The sequence below is a fragment of the Rhinoraja longicauda genome, chromosome 10, assembly GCF_053455715.1.
Source record: "Rhinoraja longicauda isolate Sanriku21f chromosome 10, sRhiLon1.1, whole genome shotgun sequence".
In the NCBI taxonomy this organism is placed as follows: Eukaryota; Metazoa; Chordata; class Chondrichthyes; order Rajiformes; family Arhynchobatidae; genus Rhinoraja; species Rhinoraja longicauda.
In genome coordinates, this window is record NC_135962.1 from 50416615 (window position 1) to 50431477 (window position 14863).

The following is a 14863-nucleotide window of genomic DNA, read 5'->3' on the forward strand; positions in this document are numbered from 1 at the left end:
GAATGGTTTCCATTGATGCCTGCAGCTTTGCATCTGCACAGTGACCCTCAGTAAACCACTCTCCCATTCTGCCTGTACCAGTAGGACTTTACTGGGTAATAGTCTGTAATGGTTCAACAAGGTTCCGTTCCGTTTTCTCCTTTCCCTCGTAAAAACAGGATTTTTGATGAGAATAAGAATACGGACTCTGTTCAAGAGTTTACTTGCCTCCATCTGTACCCTTAGCTAGGGGTATAAAGGACGGGATTTTGGCGCGATCGTACTCTAGCAGACTCGACTGGTCTAGAGAACGTAATAAACACATCCCTCCCAAAATACCCGGCTCCTCGCCTTTATTTCGGGCTTTTTCGACGCGTCACAACCTCGTGGATTCCAGTTCCGGTATTCCACCATTTTGTGTCTATATTCAAGAGTTTGGTGTGTTCCGATCTTTCCCTTTCCCTTTTTCGCTCGTCTCCATGTGCAAGTCAGTTTTATCGATCGAGTCCAATCTTTCCCCTGCCGTATGCAACGATTTCGAAGACTCCCTCAATCGGTTTATGATTTATTTTGCAACCAGTTTTGTGCCCAAACATGGCAGACGTGTACACTTGAACATTCCCCACTTGGTTTGGGTCCATCGCCGTTAACGAAAAGAGCAGAGAAGGTGGTGTGACTTGCGGCCCGCTGTATCCAGCTTTGCTTTATCAGTTGGTCGCCCCAAAGAGGTTCCAGCCTCCTGATCAGGTGATTTTTGCCAACCTGAAGTCAAATGAGCATAGAAAATGATGAGAGTCACGGATGGGTAGACAATCAGAACCCTTGACCAAGGATGGAAATATCAAATGCCAGAAGGCATAGCTTTAAGGTGAGAGGGGGCAAGGTTTAAAGGAGATGAGCAGGACAAGTATTTTTTACACAGAAGGTGATGAGTGTCTGGAATGCGCTGCTGGGGTGGTGATGGGGGCGGATACGATAGCGGCACTGAAGTGATTTGGAGAGGCACATGTATAAGCAAGGAATGGAGGAATATGGATTGTGTGCAAGGAGATAAAGAGTTGGTCTTGACATCTTATTCAACACAGATATTGTGGGCCGAAGACCCTGTTTCTGATCTGTACTGTTCTATGTTCAGGAAGGAACAGCAGATGCAGGTTTCTAAACCGAAGATAGACACAAAATGCTGGAGTGACTCAGCTTGTCAGGCAGCATCTCTGGAATAAAAAGGAATGGGTGACATTTCAAGTCAGAAACCTTCTTCGGACTGAAAGATAGAGAAGCTATCTCTCTATCTTTCTGTCTGAAGAATGGTCTCGACCCCAAATGTCACCTAATCCTTTTCTCCAGAGATGCTGCCTGACCCGCTGAGTTTCTCCAGCATTTTGTGTCTATCTTCTGTATGTTATCTATGTTCGATGTTAAATCAATAGCATAATGTTGGAACAGTATTGTAAAACCTGGAGATGGAAAACTCAGACCATAAACAGTCACAAGTAATAGGGAATAAACGGCCCTCCCTAATTAATTGCCTTTGTTTTCGGCCATAGGTATTCCACTTACTTGATTGAAGTCAAGTCAAGTTTATTTGTCACATACACATACACGATGTGCAGTGAAATGAAAGTGGCAATGCCTGCGGATTGTGCACAAAAAAGAATTACAGTACCAGCATATAAATAAAGTTAATAAAGTTAATATAGAGAAGACAAAATTTAGTCCCTGGAATTATAAAAGTTAACAGTCCTGATGGCCTGTGGGAAGAAACTCCGTCTCATCCTCTCCGTTATCACAGCGTGACAGCGGAGGCGTTTGCCTGACCGTAGCATCTGGAACAGTCCATTGCTGGGGTGGCAGGGGTCCCTCATAATCTTGCTTGCTCTGGATCTGCACCTCCTGATGTATAGGTCCTGCAGGGGGACGAGTGTAGTTCCCATGGTGCGTTCTGCTGAACGCACTACTCTCTGCAGGGCCATCCTGTCCTGGGCAGAGCAGAGATTTAAAAAAACAATTTTAAAGATGGAGGCTCAGGCAAGTCCCGAGAAAACAGACGTGGCTGTAGTAGCAAGACTCTTCGTCAGTCCGAAGAAGGGTCTCGACCCGAAACGTCACCCATTCCTTCTCTCCAGCGATGCTGCCTGTCCCGCTGAGTTACTCCAGCATTTTGTGATACCTCCGTTTACTTGGTGAGTAATTCAAACAATACAGCAGAGGTGGCAGTGTAAGAGACTGCAGACGTTGGAATATGGAGCAACAAACAAGCTGCTGGAGGAACTCAGTGGGTCAGGCAGTCAAACGAGGTAGTGTTTCAACGCGCGCTCCATAACAGTGTGATTACAAGCTGTGAAGAGGTTTGTCATATTCAGTAGATCATTTCAGATTTTAGATCTGCAGGGGTTTTTTTTTTTACCTTTTCTAACAGCAGTGTCTGATGAAGACTTCCTCTTTGAAACAATAACCCTGCGATTTCCTTCTCTGATGATGGCTTTTGCGCTTTTGTGCTTTACAATGTTATTTCAGATTTTCTAAATCACATTGTAGCTACACAAGGATAAGGAGAGCTTTCTCTCTCTCAGGATTCAGGATTCAGGATATCAGGATTCAGGATATCTTTATTTGTCATCCAAAAATCAAGTCTTTTGGACGAGACTTCGTCACCCACAGTCCAACAATAAGAGCAATAAAATAAGCAAATTACACAACCCCAACCAGCACAAAACACACAACAACAAAAAAGAAACATCCATCACGGTGAGTCTCCTCCAGTCCCCTCCTCAATGTAGTATAAGAAAATAACTGCAAATGCTGGTACAAATCGAAGGTATTTATTCACAAAGTGTTGGAGTAACTCAGCAGGTCGGGCAGCATCTCGGGAGAGAAGGAATGGGTGACGTTTCGGGTCGAGACCCTTCTTCAGACTGAGGTCCCCTCCTCACTGTGATGGAAGGCCAGAATGTCTAAAGGACATTGGTAGTTTCATGGCTACGGTGACTGACGCTGGCTTTATATTTAATAAATTCTCGATATTTAAAATATATTGCAACAACTAGATTTAAAGTCCTCAGCTGGATTTTGAACTCAGTCCCAACCAGCCCTTTGGATCACAAGTCCAGTATTTGTAAAGTCCCTGACTCTCAGCCTGAAGAATCACCCATTCCTTCTATCCAGAGAAGCTGCCTGTCCCACTGAGTTTCCCCAGCATTTTGTGTCCATCTTATTTGTATAACTATTGTACTTCAGTACCTTATAAGCTAATGCACAGCGTCTAAAGATATTCCAATGAATTTCTAAAATTTATTGTCAGGATGCCGGTGACACGAGGCGTTGTAATATTTATAATGCATTGCTAGATTCCCCGAGGACATTTACTCCATTGGTTCTGAGAGGCTTTTCCCGATCATCGGTGAATTTCAGCAGGAGATTCTCAGACAGCCGATGTAACTCTATGCTTCCTCTTGGAGGTGTGCGGATGTCATGACAGAACTACAGCAGACAAATGAGCAGGCCCCCGCCATGGAAATTCAATACGTGAACGCCAACCATCAACTGTGCGATGGGAGTCACATCCAGACCAGTCTGGGCAAAGCAAGCTCCCTTCCCTGAAAGACACTTAGTGAACCCGTTCGAGTTTCGTTACAATCAAGTCGTCCTCACGATCGTCTTACAGTGTAAATGACCAGATTTATTGAATTCAACCTCGTGACTGAGGAAGTGCGAACCGTTGGGCTCCTGGCCCATTACCATGACCCCGGTCCCTCCAGAAAACATTTTATTTAAAGGCTATTATTAACACCTGCTGAATTTCAAAGTAACCCGAGCTCGGCAAAATGACAAACCTCTCTCGGTGGATAGAGGCACCACATGTATTAGCAATGATCAAGTACATTAAAAAATACATTGTACAACAAAAGGTTTGTCCATTTAGGGCTGTTTCAAGGGCCTGCGCTGGCAAGCTGAGGACTGATGTTTCCAGAGTGTTCGTACAGCTCACTCTGCAGTATAACAGAGGGATGGAACCAAGTTACTTACACACTATAAGATGTGTTCCCAAGCACCTGTGGTGTTGATTTTAGTCCCTGATTAGATTGTTTCGTTTATTGTCACGTGTACCGAGGTACAGTGAAAAGCTTTTGTTGCGGTGCTAACCAGTCCGCAGGAAGACAATAAATGATTACAATCAATAGACAATAGACAATAGACAATAGGTGCAGGAGGAGGCCATTCGGCCCTTCAAGCCAGCACCGCCATTCAATGTGATCATGGCTGATCATTCTCAATCAGTACCCCGTTCCTGCCTTCTCCCCATACCCCCTGACTCCGCTATCCTTAAGAGCTCTATCCAGCTCTCTCTTGAATGCATTCAGAGAATTTGCCTCCACTGCCTTCTGAGACAGAGAATTCCACAATCGAGCCATTTACAGTATATAGACACATGATAAAGGGAATTACGTGAATCACGTTTAGTGCAAGATAAAGCCAGTAGAGTCCGATCAAAGGTCTTAGTTTAGTTTAGAGATACAGCGCGGAAACAAGCCCTTTCGGCCCACCGGATCCGCGCCGCCCAGCGATCCCCGCACACTAACACTATCCTACACCCATTAGGAACAATTTTTTAATTTATACCAAGCCAATTAACCTACAAACCTGTACGTCGTTGGAGTGCGGGAGAAAACCCACGCAGGTCATGGGGAGAACATACAAACTCCGCACAGACAGCACCCGTAGTCGGGAGTCGGCATTCGCTGTAAGGCAGCAACTCTACCACTGTGCCACAGTGCTGGTGAGGGAGTGAAAACAAGAATCTAGTGCTACTTTCTCCAAAGAGGGAGATAGTAGTTCAGGACTCTAGTTGTCTTGTTGTGCTCTCTAGTTAGCACAACAGACCAGCAATAGTCTGTGCTCTCTTTCAAAGGAGCCTTTACAAAATATTTGGGATAATTATTTTTATATTCACATTTTACATTTTACAACACCAATGCTTCTTTCTTCCCCTGCGTTATAACATTAAAAGCACTTTAAAAAAAAACATTTCACTCACTGGCTGGAAAACACTTTGGCTGATTTAAATATCAATATTAGTTTTCGTAAAAGGTGTTGTCAGGTTTAAAACTCGAGTCACACCCCAGACACATCCCCTTCTCCCCCTCTTCCATCAGGCAAGAGGTACAGAAGTGTGAAAACACATACCTCCAGATTCAGGGACAGTTCCCAGCTATTATCAGGCAACTAAATAATTCTACCACTGACTAGAGAGCGATCCTGACCTATCATCTACCTCATTGGAATCCCTCAAACTATCTTTAATTGGACTTTACCGGGCTTTACCTTGCACTAAACGCTATTCCCTTTTTTCCTGTATCTGTACATTGTGGACGGCATGATTGTAATCATGTATGGGCTTTCTGCACATAACAAAGAAGCTTTTCACTGTACCTCGGTACACATGACAATAAACTAAACTAAACTAAACTAAACTAAAGCATCGCCAGCTCCTCAGCCTTACATATGGGATTGCCACTGGTAGATTAGTTCAATTAATGTAATTGGTAACTTAGAAGTTTCGATGAATGATCTGGACAAATCCAATATTCAAATCCCACTGTGATATTAAAGTTAAATTTAATAAACTGGGATTTTTTAAAAACATAGTTATTAGTAATGATGACCACAACATGATGTCATGACAACCAGGCTCAATAAAGCCCTTCAATGGGAAGAAAAATACTTACCTGACTGGGCGATCATTTCGCGGAACACCTTCGCTCAGCCCACCTGAACAATAGACAATAGACAATAGACAATAGGTGCAGGAGTAGGCCATTCAGCCCTTCGAGCCAGCACCGCCATTCAATGCGATCATGGCTGATCACTATCAATCAGTACCCCGTTCCTGCCTTCTCCCCATACCCCCTCACTCCGCTATCCTTAAGAGCTCTATCCAGCTCTCTCTTGAAAGCATCCAACGAACTGGCCTCCACTGCCTTCTGAGGCAGAGAATTCCACACCTTCACCACCCTCTGACTGAAAAAGTTCTTCCTCATCTCCGTTCTAAATGGCCTACCCCTTATTCTCAAACTGTGGCCCCTTGTTCTGGACTCCCCCAACATTGGGAACATGTTATCTGCCTCTAATGTGTCCAATCCCCTAATTATCTTATATGTTTCAATAAGATCCCCCCTCATCCTTCTAAATTCCAGTGTATACAAGCCCAATCGCTCCAGCCTTTCAACATACGACAGTCCCGCCATTCCGGGAATTAATCTAGTGAACCTACGCTGCACGCCCTCCATAGCAAGAATATCCTTCCTCAAATTTGGAGACCAAAACTGCACACAGTACTCCAGGTGCGGTCTCACCAGGGCCCGGTACAACTGTAGAAGGACCTCTTTGCTCCTATACTCAACTCCTCTTGTTACGAAGGCCAACATTCCATTGGCTTTCTTCACTGCCTGCTGAACCTGCATGCTTCCTTTCATTGACTGATGCACTAGGACACCCAGATCTCGTTGAACTCCCCCTCCTCCTAACTTGACACCATTCAGATAATAATCTGCCTTTCTATTCTTACTTCCAAAGTGAATAACCTCACACTTATCTACATTAAACTGCATCTGCCATGTATCCGCCCACTCACACAACCTGTCCAGGTCACCCTGCAGCCTTATTGCATCTTCCTCACAATTCACACTACCCCCCAACTTAGTATCATCTGCAAATTTGCTAATGGTACTTTTAATCCCTCCGTCTAAGTCATTAATGTATATCGTAAATAGCTGGGGTCCCAGCACCGAACCTTGCGGTACCCCACTGGTCACTACCTGCCATTCCGAAAGGGACCCATTTATCCCCACTCTTTGCTTTCTGTCTGTTAACCAATTTTCTATCCATGTCAGTACCCTACCCCCAATACCATGTGCCCTAATTTTGCCCACTAATCTCCTATGTGGGACCTTGTCGAAGGCTTTCTGAAAGTCGAGGTACACCACATCCACTGACTCTCCCTTGTCAATTTTCCTAGTTACATCCTCAAAAAATTCCAGTAGATTTGTCAAGCATGATTTCCCCTTCGTAAATCCATGCTGACTCGGAACGATCCCGTTACTGCTATCCAAATGCTCAGCAATTTCGTCTTTTATAATTGACTCCAGCATTTTCCCCACCACTGATGTCAGACTAACTGGTCTATAATTACCCGTTTTCTCTCTCCCTCCTTTCTTAAAAAGTGGGATAACATTTGCTATCCTCCAATCCACAGGAACTGATCCTGAATCTATAGAACATTGAAAAATGATCTCCAATGCTTCCACTATTTCTAGAGCCACCTCCTTAAGTACTCTGGGATGCAGACCATCAGGCCCTGGGGATTTATCAGCCTTCAGTCCCATCAGTCTACCCAAAACCATTTCCTGCCTAATGTGGATTTCCTTCAGTTCCTCCATCACCCTAGGTTCTCCAGCCCCTAGAACATTTGGGAGATTGTGTGTATCTTCCTCAGTGAAGACAGATCCAAAGTAACGGTTTAACTCGTCTGCCATTTCTTTGTTCCCCATAATAAATTCCCCTGCTTCTGTCTTCAAGGGACCCACATTTGCCTTGACTATTTTTTTCCTCTTCACGTACCTAAAAAAACTTTTGCTATCCTCCTTTATATTATTGGCTAGTTTACCCTCGTACCTCATCTTTTCTCCTCGTATTGCCTTTTTAGTTAACTTTTGTTGCTCTTTAAAAGAGTCCCAATCCTCTGTCTTCCCACTCTTCTTTGCTATGTTATACTTCCTCTCCTTAATTTTTATGCTGTCCCTGACTTCCCTTGTCAGCCACAGGTGTCTCTTACTCCCCTTAGAGTCTTTCCACCTCTTTGGAATAAATTGATCCTGCAACCTCTGCATTATTCCCAGGAATACCTGCCATTGCTGTTCTACCGTCTTCCCTGCTAGGGCCTCCTTCCAATCAATTTTGGCCAGCTCCCGCCTCATGCCTCTGTAATCCCCTTTGCTATACTGTAATACCGACACTTCCGATTTTCCCTTCTGCCTTTCCATTTGCAGAGTAAAACTTATCATGTTGTGATCACTGCCTCCTAATGGCTCTTTTACCTCTAGTCCCCTTATCAGATCAGGATCATTACACAACACTAAATCCAGAATTGCCTTCTCCCTGGTAGGCTCCAGTACAAGCTGTTCTAAGAATCCATCTCGAAGGCACTCTACAAACTCTCTTTCCTGGGGTCCATTTCCAACCTGATTTTCCCAGTCTACCTGCATGTTGAAATCTCCCATAACCACCGTAGCATTACATTTTTGACACGCCAATTTTATCTCCTGATTTAACTTGCACCCTAAGTCGAGGCTACTGTTTGGGGGCCTATAGATAACTCCCATTAGGGTCTTTTTACCCTTACAATTTCTCATTTCTATCCATACTGATTCAACATCTCCTGATTCTATGTCACCCCTTGCAAGGGAATGAATATCATTCCTTACCATCAGAGCAACCCCACCCCCTCTGCCCACCTGTCTGTCTTTTCTATACGTTGTGTACCCCTGAATATTCAGTTCCCAGCCCTGGTCCTCTTGTAGCCATGTCTCAGTGATCCCTACAACATCATACTTGCCCATGACTAACTGAGCCTCAAGCTCATCCACTTTATTTTTTATACTACGCGCATTTAAGTACAACACTTTAACTTCTGTATTTACCTCCCCTCTCACATCGTTCACAATTGGCCCTGCCTGATCTCCCAGTTGCCAGACAGTTTAATTCTCCTTCCCATTCCTACACAGACCTTTCTGTCCTAGGTCTCCTCCATTGTCAGAGGGAGGCTAAATGCAAATTGGAGGGACAACATCTCATAGTTCGCTTGGGCAGCTTACAGCCCAGTGGTATGAGTATTGATTTCTCTCATTTCAGGTAGCCCCAGCATTCCCTCTCTCTCCATCCCTCCCCCACCCAAGTCGCATTAACTTCTCGTTTTCACCCCATAAACAGCAAACAATGGCCTGTTTCCTTTATCATCCTTCCTTTCCCGTTTCCCTTACCCCCAAACAGTCTGAAGAAGGCTCTCGACTCGAAACGTCACCTATTCCTTCTCACCAGCGATGCTGCCTGTCAATAGACAATAGACAATAGACAATAGACAATAGGAGCAGGAGTAGGTCATTCGGCCCTTCGAGCCAGCACCGTCATTCACCGTGATCATAGCTGATCATCCACAATCAGTACCCCGTTCCTGCCTTCTCCCCATACCCCCTGACTCCGCTATCATTAAGAGCTCTATCTAGCTCTCTCTTGAAAACATCCAGAGAATTGGCCTCCACTGCCTTCTGGGGCAGAGAATTCCACAGCTTCACAACTCTCTGAGTGAAAACGTTTTTCCTCATCGTCCTAAATGGCCTACCCCTTATTCTTAAACTGTGGCCCCTGGTTCGAGAATGAGTTACTCCAGCTTTTTGTGACTACCTGCAAAAACTTACCTGCTGTGCTGTGTGTGTGATTCTGGGGCTCCCAGAAAAGTTGACCAGCAGTCAGTCTGTGAACCGTGAGGGGTGGGCAGTTAACACTGGTTTTACCAGGGACGTCCCGACCCTGAAAACAAATACATTAAAACATCGTGCTGATGATTTTTTGATGGAGTGTCAACACCGATAGATTGTTCAAATTCTGGCGTAGCCTTGATCCCATTATAAATGAGAGCTGCCACTGAGACAGAGTCCATAACACACTCATTACGTGTGCTCTATCAGAGATTACCGATTTACCAATTCATAAGTCTAATAACAAGGAACTGCCGATGGTAGATTTACCAAAGAAAGACACTCTGGCACTTTATGTCTTTCGACTGATTCATAAGGTTGTGCTATGAATCCCTGGCTGTGTATTAATAGGAGTAGGTAGGAAGGAACTATGTTTGAACTCCTTCCATCGGGCAGACGATACAAGGCCTTCTACGCCCGCACCTCCAGACTCAGGAACAGCTTCATCCCCAGGGCCATAGCTGCTATGAACCGGTCCTGCTGAGCCGGATGGTCACATCGCACAGTGATCCGGCACAGATCTACTTGCACTTTATTCCCGTCTTAAAACTGTTACAATTTGTTTCGTTGGGTTGTTGCTGTTTAAATTAATACTGACTAGCTAATTAATTTATTGCCTCGTATGGGAGGCGCATTCCCAATCTCGTTGTACCCCTGTACAATGACAATAAAGATATATTGTATTGTATTGTATTGTTGTATTGTATTGTATTGTACAACGAAGATAGACACAGCGTGCTGGAGTAAACTCAGCGGGACAGGCAGCATCTTTGGATAGAAGGAATGTGTGATGTTTCAAGTCGAGACCCTTCTTCAGACTGAGCGTCAGGGGAGAGGGAGACACAGACGTCACCCCGTTCCTTCTATCCAGGGATGCTGCCTGTCCCGCCGAGCTACTCCAGTATTTTGTGTCTATCTGCTGTGGATTAATACCTTTGTCATATTACAGCTTAGTAAGTAGTAAGACTGTCCAAGCCTAATAGAAAATGTAAAAAGACACAGCAGTCAGACAGATAAGTATTGTTCTGATATTTCTGTTATTTTGGATGCTGTCGACCAACAGAGAGATTGAATATTAAACTCTGCATCTAAAATTTGTGGAAATGTGTGTCAGTATTTTATTTTTAATAGGACGACGCTAATGCAGAAAATATTTTGATATATTTCCCAAGTTTTGTTTTTACCTGGGAATCAACGTCTCAGCACTCAGCAGTTGAACAACTGTATGTTACTCCAGCATTTAATGTCTATCTCCATGTAAACCAACATCTGCATCCACACAAAGTGCTGGAGTAACTTAGCGGGTCTGGAGAAAAAGGAATAGGTGACGTTTCAGGCCGAGACCCTACTTCGGACTGAGAGTCCGGGAAAGGGAAACGAGAGATATAGTTTAGTATAGTTTAGTTTATTGCCACATGTACTGAGGTACAGTGAAAAGCTTTTGTTGCGTGCTAACCAGTCAGCGGAAAGTCAATACCGTCCACAGTATTCCGAAAAAATGATAAGTTGGCGTGCAGGTACAGCAGGCAGTGAAGAAAGCTAATGACATGTTGGCCTTCATAACGAGAGGATTTCAGTATAGGAGTAAAGAGGTTCTCCTGCAGTTGTTTAGGGCCCTGGTAAGACCACATCTGGAGTATTGTGTACAGTTTTGGTCCAATTTGAGGAAGGACATCCTTGTAATTGAGGCAGTGCAGCGTAGGTTCACGAGATTGCTCACCTGGGATGGCGGGACTGTCATATGAGGAACGATTGAAAAGACTACGCTTGTATTTACTGGCGTTTAGAAGGATGAGAGGGGATCTTATAGAGACATATAAAATTATAAAAGGATTGGTGGACATGCTAGATGCAGGAAAAAATGTTCCCAATGTTGGGGGAGTCCAGAACCAGGGGCCACAGTCTTAGAATAAAGGGGAGACCATTTAAAACTGAGGTGAGAAGGAACTTCTTCACCCAGAGAGTTGTGAATTTGTGGAATTATCTGCCACAGAGGGCAGTGGAGGCCAAATCACTGGATAAATTTAAGAGAGAGTTAGATAGAGCTCTGGGGGCTAGTGGAGTCAAGTGATATGGGGAGAAGGCAGGCACGGGTTACTGATTGTGGATGATCAGCCATGATCACAATGAATGGCGAATGGCCTCCGCCTGCACCTGTTTTCTATGTTTCTATGTTTCCATGTTTCTATGAATAGTGCAAGATAAAGTCTGGTCAAAGATAGTCCGAGGGTCTCCAATGAGGTAGACGACAGTTCAGGACTGCTCTCTAGTTGTGGTAGGATGGTTCAGTTGCCTGAATACGATGGTGGTGTAGAGAGATATAGAATTAATGACAATAGACAATAGACAATAGGGCCAGCACCACCATTCAATGTGATCATGGCTGATCATTCTCAATCAGTACCCCATTCCTGCCTTCTCCCCATACCCCCTGATTCCGCTATCATTAAGAGCTCTATCTAGCTCTCTCTTGAATGCATTCAGAGAATTGGCCTCCACTGCCTTCTGAGGCAGAGAATTCCACAGATTTACAACTCTCTGACTGAAAATGTTTTTCCTCATCTCAGTTCTAAATGGCCTACCCCTTATTCTTAAACTGTGGCCCCTTGTTCTGGACTCCCCCCAACATTGGGAACATGTTTCCTGCCTCTAACGTGTCCAACCCCTTAATAATCTTATACGTTTCAATAAGATCTCCTCTCATCCTTCTAAATTCCAGTGTATACAAGCCTAGTCGCTCCAGTCTTTCAACATACGACAGTCTGATAGGTTATTACTAGGTTAATTCCCATTCCAGGAATTAACCTAGTAAACCTACGCTGCACACCCTCAATAGCATGAAATGAATAAAAAGACCTTGGATGGAAGGTCACTGAGAGGTCAGGGACACCACCTATCTTTCTGAGACAGTTGTCATCCACCTGACTTCCTGGAAATTGACTTCCACGTTCAATGAGGACCATCACCCGAGCTCGGGAGAGTGAAGGGAGTGCTTCTGAGAGGCAGCGATGTGGACTTAGTACATTAGATCCTGCGAAGAGGGGCCACGGGTCAGTGGATGCATCTCTGAAGAAGTGGCAGGTAGCCTCAGAGGGAGCATGTCGTGGACGGTGAAGTCGCTGGCTATTTCAATTCCCCTTCTCAACACCCATCCTCCCTCTTTTCCAACGGTGCTCTGTCTATCTATCTATCTATCTATCTATCTATCTATCTATCTATCTATCTATCTATCTATCTATCTATCTATCTATCTATCTATCTATCTATCTATCTATCTATCTATCTATCTATCTCCTCAAAGCTCGCACACCCCCGTCCCTCCCCGCCATCTAAAAGAGACACCCAACAACAACAACAACAACAACAAAATCAGCGCAACTTCTATTCCGAGATACATCCATTCAGCCAACGTGCAAACTTTTTTTTGACATCACCTTGAATTCTCTCATCTCCCTCCCTCTAGTCCCCACAGGGTACCGCCCACGTCAATTGACCACAGTCTGAAGAAGGGTCTCGACCCGAAACATCTCCTGAGATGCTGCCTGACCTGCTGAGTTACTCCAGCATTTTGTGAATAAATACTTTCGATTTGTACCAGCATCTGCAGTTATTTTCTTATACGTCAATTGACCACAACGTTGAACATGCAAGGTTGAACACTGCAACCTTGACCGCACCGAAGATACACACACACACACACACACACACACAAATAACAAGCTGGAGTAACTCAGCGGCTCAGGCAGCATCTCTGGAGAAGAGGGGGAGGGAGGCGAGGTTCTCCGGGTCGAGACCCTTCCTCAGGCCCCTTCAGAAGGCTCCAGCTTATTGTATCTACCTTCGGTTTGAAACCAGCATCCTTCTCACATCCTTGACCACTCTATACCGTTTGGGCTGACCGCTCTAACAAACAGCTGTATCTTCAATTGCCGTTGACACTCATTTGGAACGAACCCTCGTGTTTAAACAAGACATATTTTTTAATCTCTTTGTCAGTAATCAATTACCGCGAAGAGTTACAATTGTTATTGTTATTTTACATATATATATATATATATACAAGGAGAATCGTGATTGTTTCATGTCCCATAATTTGCTGGTCGGTCTTTTGAATTGTTTTATAGTTGTCAAGGCAATGTGCGCCTCTTCGCTCAAGCTGTCATTTTTCAACAAGGAAAGCAGAGAGAGAGAGAGGGAGGGAGGGAGGAGAGAGAAATAAAAACACCCCAACTAACTCCGACTAGCAATAATGCGAGAGAGAGAGAGAGAGAGAGAGAGAGAGAGAGAGAGAGAGAGAGAGAAAAAAACTTCCCATTACTTCACATCTTTTTGTAATGGTTCAAACAGGAAGAAGCTGCCAGTGAGGCATCACTGATCCTTTTGCTTCCAATCGCAAAGGGAAAGGAATACTAACACCAAAAAAAAGCGCCTGTCACAGATGCCACAATACCATGGCTTTCATTATCGGCGGCACTCTCATGTCAGGAGGCATGTCTTCATTGTGCACGCATAGCAAATTAGTATTTACCTGTCATTGATGGCAGAACAGCCTCTTTTTTTTTTTTCCTCTCCTCTTTTCCTATCCCCACCTTTTTCTCCAAGCCGGGACTCTCAAAGCTTCACTTTCGATTCATTTCCAGCATATATTAAGACGAGCTGCTTGGAATATGTAACCGAGGACTTCCAATGGCACATTTTCTCTGAAGGTTTTTTAAAAATATATATATTATTAAAAAAAGAGAAGGGAACTCTTTTATTTTTTCTCTTTCTCTCTCTCTCTCTCTCTCTCTCTGGGTTTTCTGGCCTGCTGTGCAGATAGATGTACTGGCCCCTTCAATACAAACACACACCCCCCCCCCCCCCCCCCTCTCTCTCTCGCTGACTCGAACTGCCTGCTTTTGATATGCAATATTTAACAGTGCTTATGAATTTTTGACATGTAATTAGACGCTGCTCAGTTTACATGTCAAGGCTCAGAAAGGACAGGGGACTCTGGGCTTTCTGAAGTGCTAAAACCTCGGCTCAGCCTTTTAATCTATTATTCTTTAATGCACGTGGTAATTATATTACTGTTGTTTAATTGATGGAGGGCTTTGGTCTGGAGAATGTTACAGTATTAAGCGCCAATGCTCAAAAGTGCTCTTTATTCCGCTCAAACTAGGAGTGTTGGAGGAAAAAAATGCCGCTGGACCATAAAACAAAACAAAAATAAAAAAATAAAATGAGTGCAATTGGGTTTTCGGGTCCTGCCATGCCTCGACTTGTCAATTTTTTTTTTCCGGTCGGGTCTGTTTGTGGGCACCGTTGTTTTCTCAATCGCCTTGAGCTGCTTTCCACCAGGGAGTCCTGAACAG

General features: G+C 44.3%; 1 protein-coding gene across 1 annotated transcript; it reads right to left on the reverse strand.

The window, feature by feature from the left end:
* Positions 1 to 212: 212 nt before the first annotated feature.
* Positions 213 to 14122, reverse strand: LOC144597688 (uncharacterized). The gene is made up of 3 exons (XM_078407219.1): positions 14038 to 14122; positions 1798 to 1958; positions 213 to 741 (listed from the first exon to the last, which is right to left on the reverse strand). Exons 1-3 carry the CDS (start codon positions 14042 to 14044, stop codon positions 538 to 540), a joined length of 372 nt encoding a protein of 123 aa, XP_078263345.1. The 5' UTR covers positions 14045 to 14122; the 3' UTR covers positions 213 to 537.
* Positions 14123 to 14863: the final 741 nt, after the last annotated feature.

What these genes read in the sequence shown, in the direction of transcription:
- LOC144597688 (XM_078407219.1), bottom strand. An exon ending in GGACTGTTCCAGATGCTACG is followed by an intron (nt 742 to 1,797) that starts GTCAGGCAAACG and finishes ATTTGACTTCAG; the next exon opens with GTTGGCAAAAATCACCTGAT.